This window comes from Mercenaria mercenaria, chromosome 17, assembly GCF_021730395.1.
Source record: "Mercenaria mercenaria strain notata chromosome 17, MADL_Memer_1, whole genome shotgun sequence".
NCBI classification, from domain to species: Eukaryota; Metazoa; Mollusca; class Bivalvia; order Venerida; family Veneridae; genus Mercenaria; species Mercenaria mercenaria.
Genome location: NC_069377.1, coordinates 3505432 through 3524668, shown reverse-complemented (window position 1 = coordinate 3524668; position 19237 = coordinate 3505432). Strand labels below are relative to the sequence as shown.

The following is a 19237-nucleotide window of genomic DNA, read 5'->3' as shown; positions in this document are numbered from 1 at the left end:
ACACCAGTTCTAGTTTTTCCAGGAAGCTGACTAAAGAGTGGTTCAAATAAGCTTGAAGCTTTCATTACAATTCAGCTTTTATAAATCACGAAAATTTCTGGTTTTACATTGTTTGTTCTGGGGTATTAATTTCCTGGATTGATGCAGCCATGAAATCCATGAGAATGCGTCCACCGGGAATTTTACTGATTTTGCCATGCTTTTAACCTACGCAAAAACAGATGGGGGACTGACATTACATATTATTTTTCAAAGTATTTATTTCATTAATTCATGACTTGATACAACATGAATGTAATATAACATTCAGACATAATGCAGATTTGTTAGAATCACTTTTTACATCAAGATGAAAACCTGACAGTATGATTATGATTGTGAATTGCAGAGAGGAGTTACTAGAGGAAGCAATGAAAGCTGGTACACCGTTTGCTCTCTGGAATGGCCCAACTGTTGTTGCCTGGCTTGAGGTATGCTTCACAGTCACACTATCGTTTGAGTAAATTTAATAATGCTGAGGTCCAAGGAGGTATAATGACTTGCTCATGTATTATGATAAGTTATTCAGTCTGGCAATATGAACCATTTTGTTTTCAATTAAAAATGGCTGTAGCTTTCAAATATAATAAGTTGACTACTTATTGTCAGTATATGTGATCCTTACTGTTTTGGAAGTTAGAAGGTCAAAGTTCAAGGTCACATTGGTCATGAAATTTAATTTTTTTTTCAAATCAGTACATTTGGAATGCTAGGGCATATGACTACTTAAGAGGATAATGGCCCTTGGTCTGAAGTTTACGTCAGAAGTTTTTGGGACAAGTATGCCATAATTCAAGGTCACAGTGACTTGGACTTAAATATCATAGAACTATTACCTTTGACAAAAGTAAAAGATGTCCTTTGCTGTATTAAGGTCAAGGTAGCAATGATAGCAATGATAGCAATGAAGACTTTCAGTTATGTAATCAGTGGATGGCCCCTCTTTTGGGGGGTGGGGGGGGGGGGGTCAGTAGTCTGAGGTTACCAGTCAACCTGAGACTTAGAATTACACATCTCATAACTGCTGCCGGGGCCTCCATGGCCAAGTGGTTAAGGTTGCTGACTTAAATCACTTGCCCCTCATTGATGTGGGTTTGAGCCTCACTTGGGGCGTTGAATTCTTCATGTGAGGAAGCCATCCAGCTGGCTTACAGAAGGTCAGTGGTTCTACCCAGGTGCCCGCTCGTGATGAAATAATTCACGGAGTGGCACATGGCGTCTTCCTCCACCATCAAAGCTGGAAAGTCGCCATATGACCTATGATTGTGTCGTCGTGACGTTAAACCCAACAAAAAAACAACGTTACTACTGCCAGGCGATCATGTAACTGGTAAAAGATTACATCCTTATACACTTAGCTCAGTATATAGAGCATTGGTCTGTGGATCGTGGGGTCGTGAGTTCGATCCTCGGGAAGGGCGTATGTTCTCCGTGACTATTTGATAAACGACATTGTGTCTGAAATCATTAGTCCTCCACTTCTGATTCATGTGGGGAAGTTGGCAGTTACTTTCAGAGAACAGGTTTGTACTGGTACAGAATCCAGGAACACTGGTTAGGTTAACTGCCTGTCGTTACATGACTGAGATACTGTTGAAAAACGGCATTAAACCCAAAACAAACAAAATTATACTACAAATGGGAAGATTTGCATTTGTTTCTAAAATTAAATAGCTTGACAAGAAATTACTAGTAAAGGAGATTCTTACTCAAATGTTGTATGTTGTCAACAAATAACATGGTAACATAGTATGAATAAACTTTTAAACTTATTTGTGAGCTGTATTGCATAAAAATAACAGATAGGAACAGTTTTGTATTAAATGCTATCATTGTTTTAAATGTGTATACAACACCGATATCTTCTTTACAAGGACGTACTGCCAATTGTTTAAGTAAGCCTGTAAAGTATTCATGAATTAAATTATTCAGACAAACTCTCTTGCTTTCAGTTGTGGGTGGGAATGCCAGCATGGTATGTTGCAGCGTGTCGAGCAAACGTTAAATCTGGTGCAATCATGTCAGCGTTATCTGACCAGGAGATCCAGCGAGAGATCGGAATCAGCAATCCACTTCACCGTCTCAAACTGCGCCTCGCCATTCAGGAAATGGTCTGTCTCACCAGCCCCTCAGCTCCAAGAACTTCTCAGGATGTAAGTACTTGTCTCAGCAGAGTCATTTTGCTGTTAGTTTAAATGAATGATTAAGATATTAGGAGATTAGTTATTCTGAGTTTTCTCTTAACCTGTCCAAAATTGACTTGATAAAAATTAAGTCTGGTACAGTTTCTGTTCTCTGACTAACTCATTCCTGTAATTAGTGCTGTTGCTTTTTATGCCCCCGAAGGGAGGCATATAGTTTTTTAACCGTCGGTCTGTCAGTCTGTCGGTCTGTCAGTCTGTCGGTCTGTCCGCATTTTTCTTGTCCGGTCCATATCTTTGTCATCGATGGATGGATTTTCAAATAACTTGACATGAATGTGTACCACAGTAAGACGACCTGTCGCGCGCAAGACCCAGGTCCGTAGCTCAAAGGTCAAGGTCACACTTAGACATTAAAGGTTATTGCATGGATGGGCGTGTCCGGTCCATATCTTTGTCATCAATGGATGGATTTTCAAATAACTTGGCATGAATGTGTACCACAGTAAGACGATGTGTCGCGCGCAAGACCCAGGTCCGTAGTTCAAAGGTCAAGGTCACACTTAGACATTAAGGGATAGTGCATTGATGGGCGTGTCCGGTCCATATCTTTGTCATCGATGGATGGATTTTCAAATAACTTGGCATGAATGTGTACCACAGTAAGATGACCTGTCGCGCGCAAGACCCAGGTCCGTATCTCAAAGGTCAAGGTCACACTTAGACATTAAGGGATAGTGCATTGATGGGCGTGTCCGGTCCATATCTTTGTCATCGATGGATGGATTTTCAAATAACTTGGCATGAATGTGTACCACAGTAAGACAACGTGTCATGCGCAAGACCCAGTTCTGTAGCTCAAAGGTCAAGGTCACACTTAGATGTTAAAGGTCTTTTTTCATGATAGTGCATTGATGGGCGTGTCCGGTCCATATCTTTGTCATTCATGCATGGATTTTAAAATAACTACGCATAAATGTGTGACACAGTAAGACGATGTGTCGCGCGCAAGACCCAGCTCCGTAGATCAAAGGTCCTAACTTCGAACATCGGCCATAACTATTCATTTAAAGTGCCATCGGGGGCATGTGTCATCCTATGGAGACAGCTCTTGTTAATGTACAAGATGCATTCTTTTGAAGATGATTTTAGTTTTTAATGATAAAGAGTACTGGTAGTCTTCCTGAAAATGGAGGGCAGAAAATTAGTCCGTCAACTGTTATGATTTACTATGAAATCCAATAAGAGGCATTATGGTTTGAATGCTGTAGCATTTTATCTTGATGGTAAAGAAAGCTTTGTGCTTTAATACAATGTATATGAATCACTGTCAAGTCTTCTTCCTGAAAAATGCTGTACTGTCATATGAGAGCATATCAAATGATGACACCAATCTTGCTCACAAAAAATGACACCATTGTGGCTCAAACCAGTGACCTTATGGTTGAACTGCCAACACCATAACTACTAAATCGGCGCTATTGTTGAAAAGACATTGCAAGTCTGTTCCACTTTAAGAGCTTGTAATTCATAACCTAATACCTGCTATAAGTTCAACGAATAACATACGCTACAGGGGAAGTGACGTTACTTTAGCTATTAGTTATTGAACAAGTTAATACAGTTATATTGTTTGTGTTTACAGTCTCTAGCATTTGGTGACATGAATCATGAGTGGATTGGCAATGAGTGGTTACCTAACCTAGGTCTACCTCAGTATAGAAGTCATTTCATGGAATGTTTAGTTGACGCTCGAATGTTAGACCATTTAACTAAAAAAGATTTACGAGGGCAATTAAAAATGGTGGATAGTTTTCATAGGTATGTATGATATTTATTGTGGATAAACAGGTTTTTGTATTGACCTCGTAATCGATCTGAGTATATTGTGGATAAACAGGTTTTGGTAACAATTTAGTTGCTCTGAAATTTGTCACACTGGACTGACATCCCAGTTTGAAGGCATATACTGGTATGAAAGTTTTAGGATCTATAACAGGGTCATCAAGAAAATGGGGTTTATTTACTTGAACTGTATATTCTAAAATGACTATTAACCAAGCTAGAGTGGAAGTGTGATGTTATTATGCAATAAAATCATTGTGTGTTATAGTGAATACATCATAGTGTATTCAAGCATGGTTGCAGCAAGCTAAAAGTGAGAATGAAGCAAAACTGGCAGATTTTTTTTGTGAATTTTGTTTAGGATATTAATAGTAACCCGTGTTAAGAGTTGAAATGATAAATCTAAGCAGTGATTTTCTCCTGTTTGTCATTCTGATGCAGATTATTATATCGCTTGGAATACTCCACCTAAATTTTTGCATCTACAAACACTGATTTTATTCAACAGTAAAACCACTGTTGAATATCTTATTTCTAAAATAACATCTAAATGCAATCGAGCAGCTCTCGTTTTCATTTTAAAATGAATATTATTTACCTTGTAATTTCAGGACCAGTTTGCAATATGGCATTAATTGTTTAAAAAGAGTAAATTATGATAAAAAGGAGTTAGAAGGCAGAAGAGAAAAAACTGCAGAAGAAAATACAGGTAAGCATTGATTAGTGCTGACTCAGGTAGTAAAGATTTTTCACTTAACTTTCAAGGTTTTACATATTTTTCTTCAAATTTCAATACTTTCCAAAAGGTCATATAGAAATAAACATTACAGTTTCCTGATAGAAATCATATCTGTTTACTTTAGCTAATCTGGAAATGTTGATAGACTTCTTTACTTTCTATAGATTGGGTAATTGTTGCGCAAGCATTATAGAGCGATTTCATGGTTAGCAGAAATGTGAATATTTGTGTTTTATGGCCATTATGCAAATAAGTATTCAGAAATATTTCGAAATCGGGACTGGTATTACATCTGAATATGAATGAAAATAAAACTATGGCAAGGATAACCCAGTCTGCAGTAATTTCTGCTCTGTTTTCGGTTTAATGACAATACAGACTAAGAATTGAAGCAATGTTTAAATTCCAGTAAAGGAAGGATAACACCTTGAATGCATCACTTGTCAGTGATGTATATGTGTGTTTATTTAGCAGATAGAAAAAAGATTCCAGCTTTTCATACTTTGTATTTTGTTTTTCATTTCAGATGTTTTAGTGTGGACCAATGATAGAATTATTAAATGGGTAGTTAGTATAGGGCTTAGAGATTATTCAAATAATTTGTTTGAATCTGGAGTACATGGGGCACTTATAGCTCTAGACGAAAGCTTTGATCATAACAGTATGGCACTAGCATTACAAATACCAACACAAAATACAACTGTAAGTTATATTTCCTTTTTATACCTTTTTTAGCTCACCTGAGCATAAAGTGCTCAAGGTGAGCTTTTGTGATCGCCCTGTGTCCGTCGTCGTCCGTCCATCGTCAACAATTTGACTGTTAACACTCTAGAGGTCACAATTTTGACCTAATCTTAATGAAACTTGGTCAGAATGTTACCCTCAATAAAATCTTGTACGAGTTCGATATTGGGTCATCTGGGGTCAAAAACTAGGTCACCAGGTCAAATCAAAGGAAAAGCTTGTTAACACTCTAGAGGTCACAATTTTGGCCCAATCTTAATGAAACTTGGTCAGATTGTTACCCTCAATAAAATCTTGGACGAGTTTGATATTGGGTCATCTGGGGTCAAAAACTAGGTCACCAGGTCAAATCAAAGGAAAAGCTTGTTAACACTGTAGAGGTCACAATTTTGGCCCAGTCTTAATGAAACTTGGTCAGTTTGTTACCCTCAATAAAATCTTCGACGAGTCCGATATTGGGTCATCTGGGGTCAAAAACTAGGTCACCAGGTCAAATCAAAGGAAAAGCTTGTTAACACTGTAGAGGTCACAATTTTGGCCCAATCTTAATGAAACTTGGTCAGAATGTTACCCTCAGTAAAATATTGGACGAGTTCGATATTGGGTCATCTGGGGTCAAAAACTAGGTCACCAGGTCAGATCAAAGGAAAAGTTTGTTAACACTCTAGAGGTCACAATTTTGGTGCAATCTTAATGAATCTTGGTCAGAATGTTACCCACAATAAAATCTTGGATGAGTTTGATATTGGGTCATCTGGGGTCAAAAACTAGGTCACCAGATCGTCAAAGGAAAAGCTTGTTAACACTGTGGAGGTCACATTTATGGACTATATCTTAATGAAACTTGGTCAGATGTTACCTGATAATTTCAGGTCCAGTTTGAATTGGTCATTAGGGTTAAAAACTAGGTCACTAGGTCAAATCAAAGGAAAAGCTGTTAACACTCTAGAGGCACATTTTGACCAATCTTAATGAAACTTGGTCAAATGTTAATCTATGATCCATATGGTCGAGATTAATTGGTCAGGTGGGGTCAAAAACTAGGTCACCAGGTTAAATCAAAGAAAAGCTTGTTAACATTCTAGAGGTCACAATTTTGGCGCCAATCTTAATGAACTTGGTCAGAATGTTCCCTCAATAAATCTTGGACGAGTTTGATATTGGGTCATCTGGGTCAAAAACTAGGCAACCAGTCAAATCAAAGGAAAAGCTGTTAACACTGTAGAGGTCACATTTATGACTATATCTTCATGAAACTTGGTCAGAATGTTAATCTTGATGATCTCAAGGTCCAGTTTGAATCTGGGTCATGTAGGGTCAAAAACTAGGTCAACAGGTCAAATCAAAGGAAAAGCTAGTTAACACTCTAGAGGCCACATTTATGACCATATCTTAATGAAACTTGGTCAGAATGTTAATCTTGATGATCCATAGGTCAGATTCAGATCTGGGTCAGGTGGGGTCAAAAACTACGTCACCAGGTTAAATCAAAGGGAAAGCTTGTTAACACTCTAGAGGTCACAATTTTGGCCCAATCTTAATGAAACTTGGTCAGAATGTTACCCTCAATAAAATCTTGGATGAGTTTGATATTGGGTCATCTGGGCTCAAAATCTAGGTCACCAGATCAAATCAAAGGAAAAGCTTGTTAACACTGTAATGGCCACATTTATGACCATATCTTAATGAAACTTGGTCAGAATGTTGATCTTGGTGATCTTTAGATCAATAGGTCAGGTGAGCGATACAGGGCCTTCATGGCCCTCTTGTTTCATATGAGTTTTGAGTAGTATTAACCTGTTGAGTGAATTATGTCTCCCACCACACAGTGGTGTGGGAGACATATTGATTTACTCCCATCTGTGTGTGTATGTGTCTGTCACAAGTCTTGTCCGCACTCTTTAAGTCGAACATTTCTCGTCGGATCTTCACCAAACTTGAACAAAATGTGTTTGCCAATAAGTCCTTGGGCAAGTTCGATAACCAGCCAAATCGGCCAAGGCACTTTGGAATTATGGCCCTTGAAACTAGTTTTTGATAACCAGAGCACTGAAAGTCTGGTAAGGCAGTTGAGGTCTTGGTGCATGGTTGACTCATATACTACTAATCAGATGATTAGGCAGTTGTGGGAGGCATGCGCTTTTCTCAATAGCAGCTCTAGTTTAGAAGTTACTTATAAGAGGCTTACATGGAAGAGTGATTAAGGTCACTGACTTTCTAAGAACTTGTCCCTACCCTATGTGGGTTTGAGCCGTACTTGGCATCTTATGAGAAAGCTATCTAGCAGGCCTTAGGGAAAGTTGGTAGTTCCAACGCAGTGCTTGTCCATGCTTTAGATAATGCATCTATGGGAACTTTAGGTTTTCCTCCACCATTAAATCCTGGAAATAAATGTAACAGTTGAAGTTTATGTAATACACGTAGTTTATGTGAAATTTAAAATCTTTTCTACTTTCAATATCGTGTTTACATTATCAATACACACATGTATGCTTCTGGTTTCAGCATGTCACGTGACGTACTAAGCTCCCTTATAAGAAAAGTTGCACCCACTTCCGCAGCTCATTGTTATGTAGTCGTGTGATATGTACATCAGCGCTCTTTGTTTACATACAAGCTATTCCTAGCCTAGAATTAGTTACATGTTACTTTAAAGTAAATTTTAGTATCTTTTTATTGCAATTATTTTACAATGTTGAAATGTGTTTTACTATACTGTAAAAGCATATATTTTCGCTGGGTCAAAATTTCGTGAATTTGAAATTTTGAGGATGTTCGCGAGGTTTGATATTCACGAGATTGTAAATATGATATCATACTTAAATTTGAATTATACTAATGGTGAATATTCACACGAGGGTTAAATTTTGTGAGATGTAAGGCCTCGCAAACATAGCGACAATTAAACTCTCACAAAAATTTCTGCTTTTACAGTATTGCAATCATTTTACAATGTTGAAATGTGTTTTACTGGATCAGCGTATGTTTTATTACATTTCTTTCAGATACGCTCTTCGTTAGAGCGGGAGTTTAACAATTTACTAGCCAGTGGTACAGACAGACGGTTGGACGAGGTAGGTCTGTATTGTTTTTATTTATTTTTATCTTGTGCCCTGGCTTTGCAGTGCTTGGTTGCGGATCTTTATTCAGTGTATCAGCCCTGTATTGGTGAGTTAACATACAGCCTGTGACTTCACAACTCTCATATCTTTTCCGGAAGTGCAATGATATTTGTAGCTTATTCAGGGATGTGATTCTTCTTCATTTCAGCTGATTTCCTCTTTTTAAACAGAAAAATTCGAAAAAAATCTGTCAGATTTAGCAAGATAATTGCAAAAATTGTAATATTGTTGCGGTATCCTCATATTTCCTCATTTTTGGTCAGTGGGCTATCACATCCCTGTTATTTGATGCTTATGTTAAGAAAAGTTAGTACAGATGTCAGCAAGGCATTAGACTTCAGATGATTAATTAATTAATTAATTGGCTTTTGACAAGACTGGATAAAAAACAATGAATTATGTGTTTCTATTAGGGATCTAACTGTATGTAATTAGGCTTCTTTTTCTTCAAATAAACCTGATAATAGAATATATTAGAAGTAAAAAAAAAAAAATAAAATGTTGCTTAAATTTGATTATCCTTCAACTGTATGAAAAAACAGTTTCATTGGAATGAAGTGGAAAATTGCCATTTGTTTCATTCCATTTGAATTTAATTATATGGACTGACTACTACAAAGTCAAAGAAAAGGACTTTGTACACCATGAATAATAGAGTTTGTTTGCGATATTATTGTAAAGAGTTACGCAGGATTTCTAATAAGAATTAATGAAAAACTTGTAAAGTTTGTGTACTGCCTTCTGACCTGACCCGTGTAGATCTTGATCAGCCTGCACATCCGTGCAGTCTGATCAAGATCTGCACTGTTCGCCATTCAGTCTGTATCTTTTTGGTAAATACCCCTTTAAACAGTTAATGGTACTCAAGAAACTGAAAGATGGACCAGTTCATTATAGAAATTTAGCAGGGTAAGGGCTAGAGTGGTTGTGAAGTCACACTGAGCTTATTTAACCAGAATGATACAATTTCACTGTGTACCTTCACAAGATATACTTCACCTTTCCCCTTATTCTGTCATATATGCACCAGTGTATCCCGTCACATCTAGATCTCTTGTCACCAATCTGCACCTACCTCTACACCAACCTCTTCACCATCACCCTTTCCATTCACTCACAACTTTACATCCGTCTCAGCATCTCTTACCACCTTTACACCCACCCTCCTTTGCACCCACACCTATTTTTTCAGTGACACACCTCTACAGCAATGACAACCTCTACAACAACATCTACCTTTTTAAGCTGCTGGGAACATTTCATAAACTATAATCAGATATTTTCCTCATTCAGAAATAGTGTACAGAGTGCACAGCCCAGATTACTGGGTCCAAGGTCACACTTGAAATGCTTAAAAATAGTATTAAGTTGTTAACTTCACCAGTTGGCATACAGAGTGTACATCCCAAGATAATAGGTTCTAGGTCAAGGTCATATGGACAAAATAGCTTGAATTTGTGTCTGCTCCATATTTTTGTAATCTCATCAAGATGATACATTGTGTACACAGCCCAGGTCATTAGATGCAAGGTTAAGTTATACCTATACTTATTCCTTCATTGCTTTGATGATCTTGACTACTTGTATATTGTTGAATTCTGAAGGAATAATGTTACTGAAATATAATGCATACTGCAGGAATTTATCACAAATAAAATACGTTGACATACAAAATCACAACTCCCTACATTAACACAGTTATTCCAGGTACATTCCTGTGGTGAACAAAAAAAGTACTTTCACTAAATTTACCTTTTTCCCAAAAACATTTATGGCATATACAAACTCACTGTCCCTGTATTTACTGGTATTCGGAATATTTCCCTTTGGTACTGTTGTCATACTTTCAGGCTTGAGACTAAGTGATGAGTTATGAAAGCAATTTTCTAGTAATTTCTTTAAAATTCATGTTCTGTTTATAATGTTTTAGGCAACTTTCAGTAAGTCTTGCAGAAAAGTTGTGTAAGAAGGGGTCATCTATAAAGCTTAAATGCTACCGAAATGGGACAGTTTTTCATTCCTTAGCTATATTTAAGTAATCAAGTTGTTCAGAGTTTTAAAAGCATACCATATATTTTATTTTTCAAGAGTGAGAATTGAAAGTACTTCTGAAAATGGCCAATATTTCCAGCTTCGCAAAAAGTCTTCAAAAAAAAAAAATGTATTCTTACTTAGTCTCATGCCTTGAATATAATCATTGTATTTTTAATTACTACATAATTATGAACTAAAAATCATTACTAACATTTCAGACTGCTTTGTTAATAAATCAGTGGCTTCTTATATTGGTTAAAAGCGGTTTTCTTTATATAAATTTTCACCTGCAACATTGCAGCTGCAGCTTTCTATAAATGGCTAACTTTTTTTAATCTTAATATATTTTGCTAATAAGCTAGGCATGTGCATTTATACAAGTTTTACTTTTTCAGATTGTATTTGCTTAATGATTAGGGCCATGCCTTTTGGCAGAAGCTCTGTAGAAATCACTTTGTCCATCTGCTTGTCTGTCTGTCCGTCTGTATACCTTGTCCAGGTTTGAACCTATTATTGGTTGCACAATGACTGATGAAGTGTGGTATACAAGGACCATAACTATGCCATGCATACCTTCTGAATTATCTCCCTTTATTGAATTCCGTTGTCATTGCCATAACTCTTAAAAGTGGTAGAATGAATTTATTCAAACTTGATACAAAGATAGAGAACAGTTAAGGAAAGTTCTATGTGTAAGGTTACAGGGTTTGCACAGACCTCGAAAAGTCCTTGAATTTGATGCTAGCCCTTGAAAATATCCTGAAAATGACTGAAACCTTTAAATACTTACAAAAAGTAGCTTCAGTTTTACCAATAACTACCAGAAAAGGTTATGTGGGTAACTTAATTAGTAGAGAGAATAAATTTTAAAAAGAAATTGAAAAATTGAAAATAATTGGAAAGAAAATTAGTATTTGGTCACTTACTTTGCCATGCACCAATAGCAGTCAAAAAAAAAAAATGTCCATATTTTATTATAGTCTCTGCTATAAAAACACCATTTTTATTTTCATAAAAATTGTTCAAACTAAGACTTTAAAGACATAAAAAATGGACTTGAAAAAGATAAAAAAGTATAAATGTACTTGAAAAGTCCTTAAAAACTAATTTTTGAATTTTGTCTCCTCTGTCCTGCATGAACTCTGAAGAACCATAACTCTATCAGGCTTACTTTATGAATTATCTCATGTACTGAATTTACATAACACTTCTACATACTTGAGAATAACTTGAAAACTGTAACAGGAATTTTACTGAACTTTTGTGTTGGTCAAAACTTTGAAAGTGCAGAAGGGAACTTATTCAAACTGTACAAAGATAGACAATGTGAAGACAGGGTGATATGTTAAAGAACCATAACTCTTCCTTGCTTCTGAAATAATGTGTATCTGCCTTTATTGATACAACTTTTGTCCAGGGAATAACTCAAAAACGGTAACAAGGATTTTGTTAAACTTTACACAGTGACAGAAGACATTTAGAGGAAGTGCATTATACAAGAGTCGAAACTCTTCCTTGCCTACATTCTGAATAATTTCCCTCATTAAATAAACTGTAACTTTGACAGTTTTTATCCAATGTTCACCAAACTTGGTCGCAATGTTTATGGTAATAATATCTTGGTCAAGTTTGATTATCAGCTGGATCCTCCAAGCCTTCCTTGATTTACTCAAAAATGAGAAAATTGAAAGTGTTTATGTTCAGTCTTTTGCATTTCTTATCCAGCCAGATTTTCCAGAGGCTCTGTAGTTATGGCCCTTGAATTACTAAAAAATGCAAAAATTGACAGTGTCAGCTCTCTCTTGAACAGTTCTTAAGACTTATCCAATTTTCAACATTATTGGTCACAATGTTTATGGGCATAATTTCCTAAAAATTTATATAATCAGCCAGATTCTACCAGTCACTCTTGAGTTATGGCCCTTGAAGTACTTGAAGTTGTGGAAATTGACAGTATCCTTGTAATAATTTAAGCAACTCTTGTACATCATTCACCAAACTTAGAAGTATTGCGGGCATAATATCTTGGCAAAGTTCGATAGCCAGGTAGATAGTCTTTGTTGCTCTGGAGTTATGGTCCTTGCAAAATCAAAAGTAAATTGCAGTTACAGGCATGTATTGTGACAGTCTGCCACTCTTGTTATAAGTAGTCATGTCAGACAATATGTAAGACCATTTGACAAAGCCCTATGAGGGAGCATGCTTTGGTTCCACCAGCCTTGTTTGGTCATTGTCTTCAGTTGCAATAGGCAGTTAGAGAGCAATTGTATATTAAAAATGTTTTGATAAATTCTTTTTTTATGTCTGAAAAAAAAAATCGTACTAAAATCAGTGAAACTATAGGAAATCTGAGCATTGACTCTGTTTGGACAAATATGCAGATCATTTGTGTGAAATATTAACAATTACCTTTTAAGTATTTTGAGTATAATATTTGGTTTTATGATTGAATGTTTGCATGCTCTGGCTTTACTATTTAGGGCGAAGGAGGAAGATTCCGGCGGGCACCCTCGTGGCGTAAGAAATTCCGCAATAAGGACAAGAGTAAAGATGGTAGCGAGGAAGGCGAGGGCGGGGCTGAACCTGGGCAGGAATCACCACAAGGGCCACGAAGGGGTGCTGTTGGACCAGGGTCAGCACTCCAACAGCGTACAACCGAAACCATGAGAAACTGCTAGGATGTACTAATCACTAGAATATTCTAATTAATTAATTGTGCTGCGCCAGGGTGCAGTTACCAACAGAGTTCCAGTGAGCCTCAAACCTGCAATAAATAAGTGTATTCAGCAATGTGTTATGTGTCTGTGTATTGGAACAACGTTACGTGTGAAGCAATCTGAACATTATTGTTATCATCGCACAGTTTTTACATGTTTGCGCGTGTTGTGGAAGCTATGTCAGAATTTTTTTCATGGCCATTAAAAACCTCGTCAAGATGAGATCTAGGAATGTGAAATTTTGTACGTTACCAATATTGACTGTTATTTCTTGTGCTAATGGCGTTACCATTAATATATCAACTTAGCACTGTGACTGGATATTATTATTCCACTATATGGCATAAAGCTCTTTGTATGGAGTCATATTTCAGCATAATTATGCACAGTTGTTTTTTTTTTTTGGTGCCCTTGTCAATTTGGGTAGGGGCGGCATTTAGATTTTCCCATGTCTGTCTGTCTAGATGTCTGTATGACATTCATATTTTGCATATGGCAAAGATTATTTGACTTAGACTCATCAAACTTTACAGGATTGATATTCAGCTTGTGAGGTTGTGCATGCATTAAAACAAAGTTATGGCCCTTGATTGAAAAGATCTGTGTAAAGGGTGTACAAGTTTTTGTTGCAAATATCTCAAGTAGTTGACCTAGAATCGTGAAATTATAGGAATATTATACAGTAGGTTAAGTTATGTACCTAGGGTTTTATTAGAGTTTTAACTTGGCAAAACTAGTGTTACGACCCTTTTGTTAGTAAAAAATTTGCATAAATGACCGAAAATTTTGTGTCAAGTATTTGACCAGGTATATGAAACTTACAGGCATGTTGTCCAGCATGTGTAGTTGTGCACATGTGGTTTATTTGGGATTTACCCCTTCCGATAAGATCATCTCCTAATATATGACCCTTCCAGTTTTGATTTCTTAAAAATGAATATAAAAGTTTACTTATTCTCGCATTGTCAACAAGTAATATATGACCATACATTGTAAGTAGGGGCACCTGTGTCCTATGGACACTTAACCTAGCTTTTGTAATGCTGTGCATTATATATCTGTAGCTAGGTATTTTCTCCTCAATAGCTTTTACACAAGATATATTCTTACTTATGTAATAGAAGAGCGATATAGAACAAAAATGTATTACCTGATTGCTGATGAAAATTCATTCTTAATATCACTCATGCCTTCCCTTTTACACAATTTGAAATATTCCATCTTGAAACAGTTTGTTAAGTTTTTGCATTATTTGACAAGACAAAATTTCATAATCACTTTGAAGGGTTTTTGTTTTTATCCATTTCTTACAAAGAAAATGTCAGAATTAGAATCAAACTTGTATATTAAGAAAGTGCTAGTGTACTAAAAATGGACATTATTTTTCTGATGGTCTTTGTTCACAGATTAAAATGTCATACAAGAGATTTCTGTAAAAATAAAACTAGGGGTCTTTATATCCGTGTGGTGTCTGATCAAAGACTTTTTACTTGAGTTTGACTTTGTGTTAACAACAACCAGTATGTTCCAGTTTCCAGAATAAAGATATTTGTCGATTGGAAATTTAATTATTTCACAGATTTTAAAATGACAGTATGTGTAATATTACAGCTGGTATGAAGAAGAGGGTTGGTCAGGTGTAGTGACTTGCAGTGAAAAATCAGTGATTTATGTAAAAAAATGAATTTTTTGAATAATTTTCCAGTTTTGTATGTCCCTAATACTTAATTCATTGTTATTTAACCCATTCAAGCATAATCACTCATTTATCCATTGCAACATCATTAAGCTTGTGTTCTATATGTACTCGTATATAGTACACTGTATATTTCCAAAATTTCAATATTTATTATTTAAAGATATCCAGTGCCCAGCTTTTGCTAAGATATTTTGTCTTTAGATATTTACTTCAAATGTAGAAATTCCTCATCAAATGTATTAAGCTTATTAAATATATAAATAAATTGTGAATTTAGAGCTACATTTCATATTTTAGATGTCATGCATTATCAGTCAGTTTCTATCCTATTTAACCCTTAGCCTGCTGGCGTCAGATGATTCTGCCTTTGCGACCAGTGCAGACCAAGATCAGCCTGCACATCCGTGCAGTCTGATCATGGTCTGCACTGTTCGCTATTCAGTCAGTAAATTTTCAGTGTAAACACCTTTGAGTAATAAGTGGTACTGTCCAAATTGAAAGATGGACCAGTCCATTATAGAAATATAGCAGGTTAAGGGTTAATGGGTAGTACATACTTATACTGTATCTAGATGTACATGTATTAAGTATGTACTATTTTAAAGATAATGCTTAGAACCATTAATTCACATAAACCTGCTAATTTTATGTTTACCTATACTATATGTAGCAGTCCATATTTTCAGATATGAAATTTCAGTCTTGTATACCTTAAAGATTGATATATTCTTATTTCTTGGCTATAAAATAGAGCTGTTCTTAAATTTTGCTTAAATATTCAGCATAATAAAATCTGGGTACAAGTCTTCTTTTTTAAATGACATTAATTTGTGAAAAAATTCTGACATATATATTTTTATCTTTTCATATAAATTGCAAAGTTTCACTGACTGTCAAATTTCGAGGCTAAAATTTTACTTAGTGATAACTTTGTTGCCAGTTGGTTGTGATTTTGTTAACATTAAAGTTGTGTTAAAGTATAACTGGTTAGGGATGATTTAAGTTGCTGCTGTTTTAAAACAAATTTAGTAAATGCATCGAATTTCAGTAGCCTGACCTATATTGGAAGAGGTGGAGCCTTTGCACTCACCAATTTTCTGATTAATCCCCCGCCGTGGCGGAGGGATTATAGGAATGGTCTGCGTCCGTCCGTCCTTCCGTCCGTAACAAAATCGTGTCCGGTCCATATCTCCTAAACCCCTTGAAGGATTTTCATGAAACTTGGGTCAAATGATCACCTCATCAAGACGATGTGCAGAACCCATGAGTCAGCCTTGTCGGTTCAAGGTCAAGGTCACAACTCAAGGTCAGAGGTTTGAGCCTGCCATTTTGTGTCCGCTCTATATCTCCTAAACCCCTTGAAGGAATTTTATAAAACTTGGGTCAAATGATCACCTCATCAAGGCGATGTGCAGAACCCATGAGTCAGTCATGCCGGCTCAAGGTCAAGGTCACAACTCAAGGTCAAAGGTTTGAGCCTTCCATTTTGTGTCCGCTCTATATCTCTTAAACCCCTTGAAGGAATTTTATAAAACTTGGGTCAAATGATCACCTCATCAAGGCGATGTGCAGAACCCATGAGTCAGTCATGCCGGCTCAAGGTCAAGGTCACAACTGAAGGTCAAAGGTTTGAGCCTTCCATTTTGTGTCCGCTCTATATCTCCTAAACCCCTTGAAGGATTTTCATCAAACTTGGGTCAAACGATCACCTCATCAAGGTGATGTGCAGAACTTATGAGTCAGCCATGTCGGCTCAAGGTCAAGGTCACAACTGAAGGTCAAAGGTTTGAGCCTTCCATTTCGTGTCCGCTCTATATCCTAAACCCCTTGAAGGAATTTTATAAAACTTGGGTCAAATGATTACCTCATCAGAACAATGTGCAGAAATTATGAGTCAACCATGCCAGCTCAAGGTCAAGGTCACAACTAAGGGTCGAAGGTTTGAGCCTTCCATTTGGTGTCCACTCTGTATCTCCTTAACCCCTTGAAGGATTTCATCAAACATGTGTCAAATGATCATCTCATCAAGAACTCATGAGTCAGCCATGTCAACTCAAGGTCAAGGTCACAACTGAAGGTCAAAGGTTTCAGCTCTGTATCTCCTAAACCCCTTGAAGGATTTTCATGAAACTTTGGTCAAATGATCACCTCATCAAGACGTTGTGCAGAATTCATGAGTCAGCCATGTCAGTTCAAGGTCAAGGTCACAGCTAAAATCAAAGGTTTTACCCTTTCATTATCCATAGCAGTGGCGGGGGATTTAGCTGTCATTCAGACTGCCTTGTTTGGTTGAATTTTGTGTGTAAGCAGGTATCTCAGTAACCAGTTGTAGGAATGGATTGAAACTTCACATATTCGTTCATTGTGATAATCTGACCTACAATTCTTCTGTTCCTTATTTATAAAGTTTTTTTTTTCACAAAATTTTTCCCCATTTTTGGCTTTCTACCTATTAATTTGACTTATCTAGTGAATTGTAGAGCTGTGCTGTCCTACGACAGCTCCTTTTTGATATAATTGTTATTATACTTTAGATGTCCGCTATTTAGCAACATATTGTATTTTTGAAAAGCAGTATTCATTGGTCAGTATCCTAGCATTCTCCCACCAAATGGCTACATATGGCAGCCTGTTGAAGAACAGTTCTGATTTTTGTAAGTTCAAAGCCTGAAATGCAAAGATCTGGAAAATCAAGTATTATACTAAATGGACTTCGCTTTGAAAAATGATGTTAAATGATTATGTTTAACCCAATAAACACAATTAATTCTGCCTTTGCGACCAGTGTAGATCATGATCAGCCTGCACATCTGTGTAGTTTGGTCATGATCTGCACTGTTCGCTATTCAGTCAGTATCTTATTTTAGCACCCCTTTTAACAGTTAATGGTACTGTCAAAATTGAAAGATGGACAAGTTCATTATAGAAATTTAACAGGGTAAGGGTTAACATGCCTGCAGAATTTACAAGGATGTGATGCCTTATTAAGGTGTAAGATGTGCTCCTTTCTCCTGTATATTTAGATAGATCAAAGATGTTACAAAATAGATCATGAATGTAAACTTAGCATTTGTGTGATAGCTGCACCATTAGAAGCATACCAGTTTGTTATTGTCGGCATTTCTCCTGTAACTTCATGAGCACACACATAATTTGAGCCATGCCATGAGAAAACCAACATAGTGGGTTTGCGACCAGCATGGATCCAGATCAGCCTACACATCCGCGCAGTCTGGTCAGGATCCATGCTGTTTGCTTTTAAAGCCTATTGAAACTGGAGAAACTTTTAGCGAACAGCATGGATCCTGACCAGACTGCGTGGATGCGCAGGCTGGTCTGGATCCATGCTGGTCGCAAACCCACTATGTTGGTTTTCTCATGGCACGGCTCATTTCATTTAGGCATACTAACAAATTATTTCATTGACGCATAACCTTATAAAGTCATAGACATTCTACAATGAGTCATTTTAATCGAGTCAAAATGCTGGATATTTTGCTCCTGGTTTGTGATAACCAAACCACCATATCACTTTGTGTTCAAGGTTGTTTATTTTATAGATTTTGTACGGAAAGTTTTGTTTTTTTAGCTGATTTAGTTAAATCATACCTTATTGTTGCATGCTGTAACTAGGATAGCACACTAAGGGATCTTTCTGTCTATTGTTTTGTTATCATTGCAGTTACCCATCATGATATACTGTAAAAGCAGAAATTTTCGCAAGGATTTAATTTTCGCTATATTCACGAGGCCCTACATCTTGCGAAAATTAATCCTCGTGTGAATATTCACCATTAGTATAATTCAGATTCAAGTAGGATACCATTTTTACCGTGTCGCAAATATTTAACCTCGTGAACATACTCAGAATTTCGAATTCATGAAATTTTGACCCAGCGAAAATATGTCCTTTTACAGTATCTGAAAAAAAAGTATAGTTAAGATCAGCTGGTCAAGGGCAAAGGTAATAAAAACTAGCTTCTAAACCAGTCTCACAGTGCAGCTCTACCATTGGTCAGTTTCAAATTCAGACTTGAAAACAACTAATCAGAGTCTTTGATTTATTAGACTGGTTACTAAACTTTATTTTATCACTTGGTACTCATTTATTTTCTCCCAATTCTGGTTTGAAAATGTTGATTCATGCCAGTCACTGT

At 36.5% G+C, this 19237-nt stretch overlaps 1 protein-coding gene across 10 annotated transcripts in view; it reads left to right on the top strand.

Moving 5' to 3' along the window:
- Positions 1-18894, top strand: part of LOC128550227 (liprin-alpha-1-like) — a 51867-nt gene extending 32973 nt beyond the window's left edge. For 9 of the 10 annotated variants that reach the window (XM_053528807.1, XM_053528801.1, XM_053528804.1 and 6 more), the window contains 7 exons: positions 389-470; positions 1992-2192; positions 3826-4001; positions 4637-4734; positions 5291-5466; positions 8514-8582; positions 13145-18894. In XM_053528807.1, coding sequence (XP_053384782.1) covers positions 389-470; positions 1992-2192; positions 3826-4001; positions 4637-4734; positions 5291-5466; positions 8514-8582; positions 13145-13342 — 1000 coding nt within the window. In that variant the 3' untranslated portion in view covers positions 13343-18894. Of the gene's footprint in view, positions 1-388; positions 471-1991; positions 2193-3825; positions 4002-4636; positions 4735-5290; positions 5467-8513; positions 8587-13144 lie in introns of all 10 variants that reach the window. The other variant, XM_053528806.1, reaches the window with a different exon arrangement.
- The last annotated feature ends 343 nt before the right edge of the window (positions 18895-19237 follow it).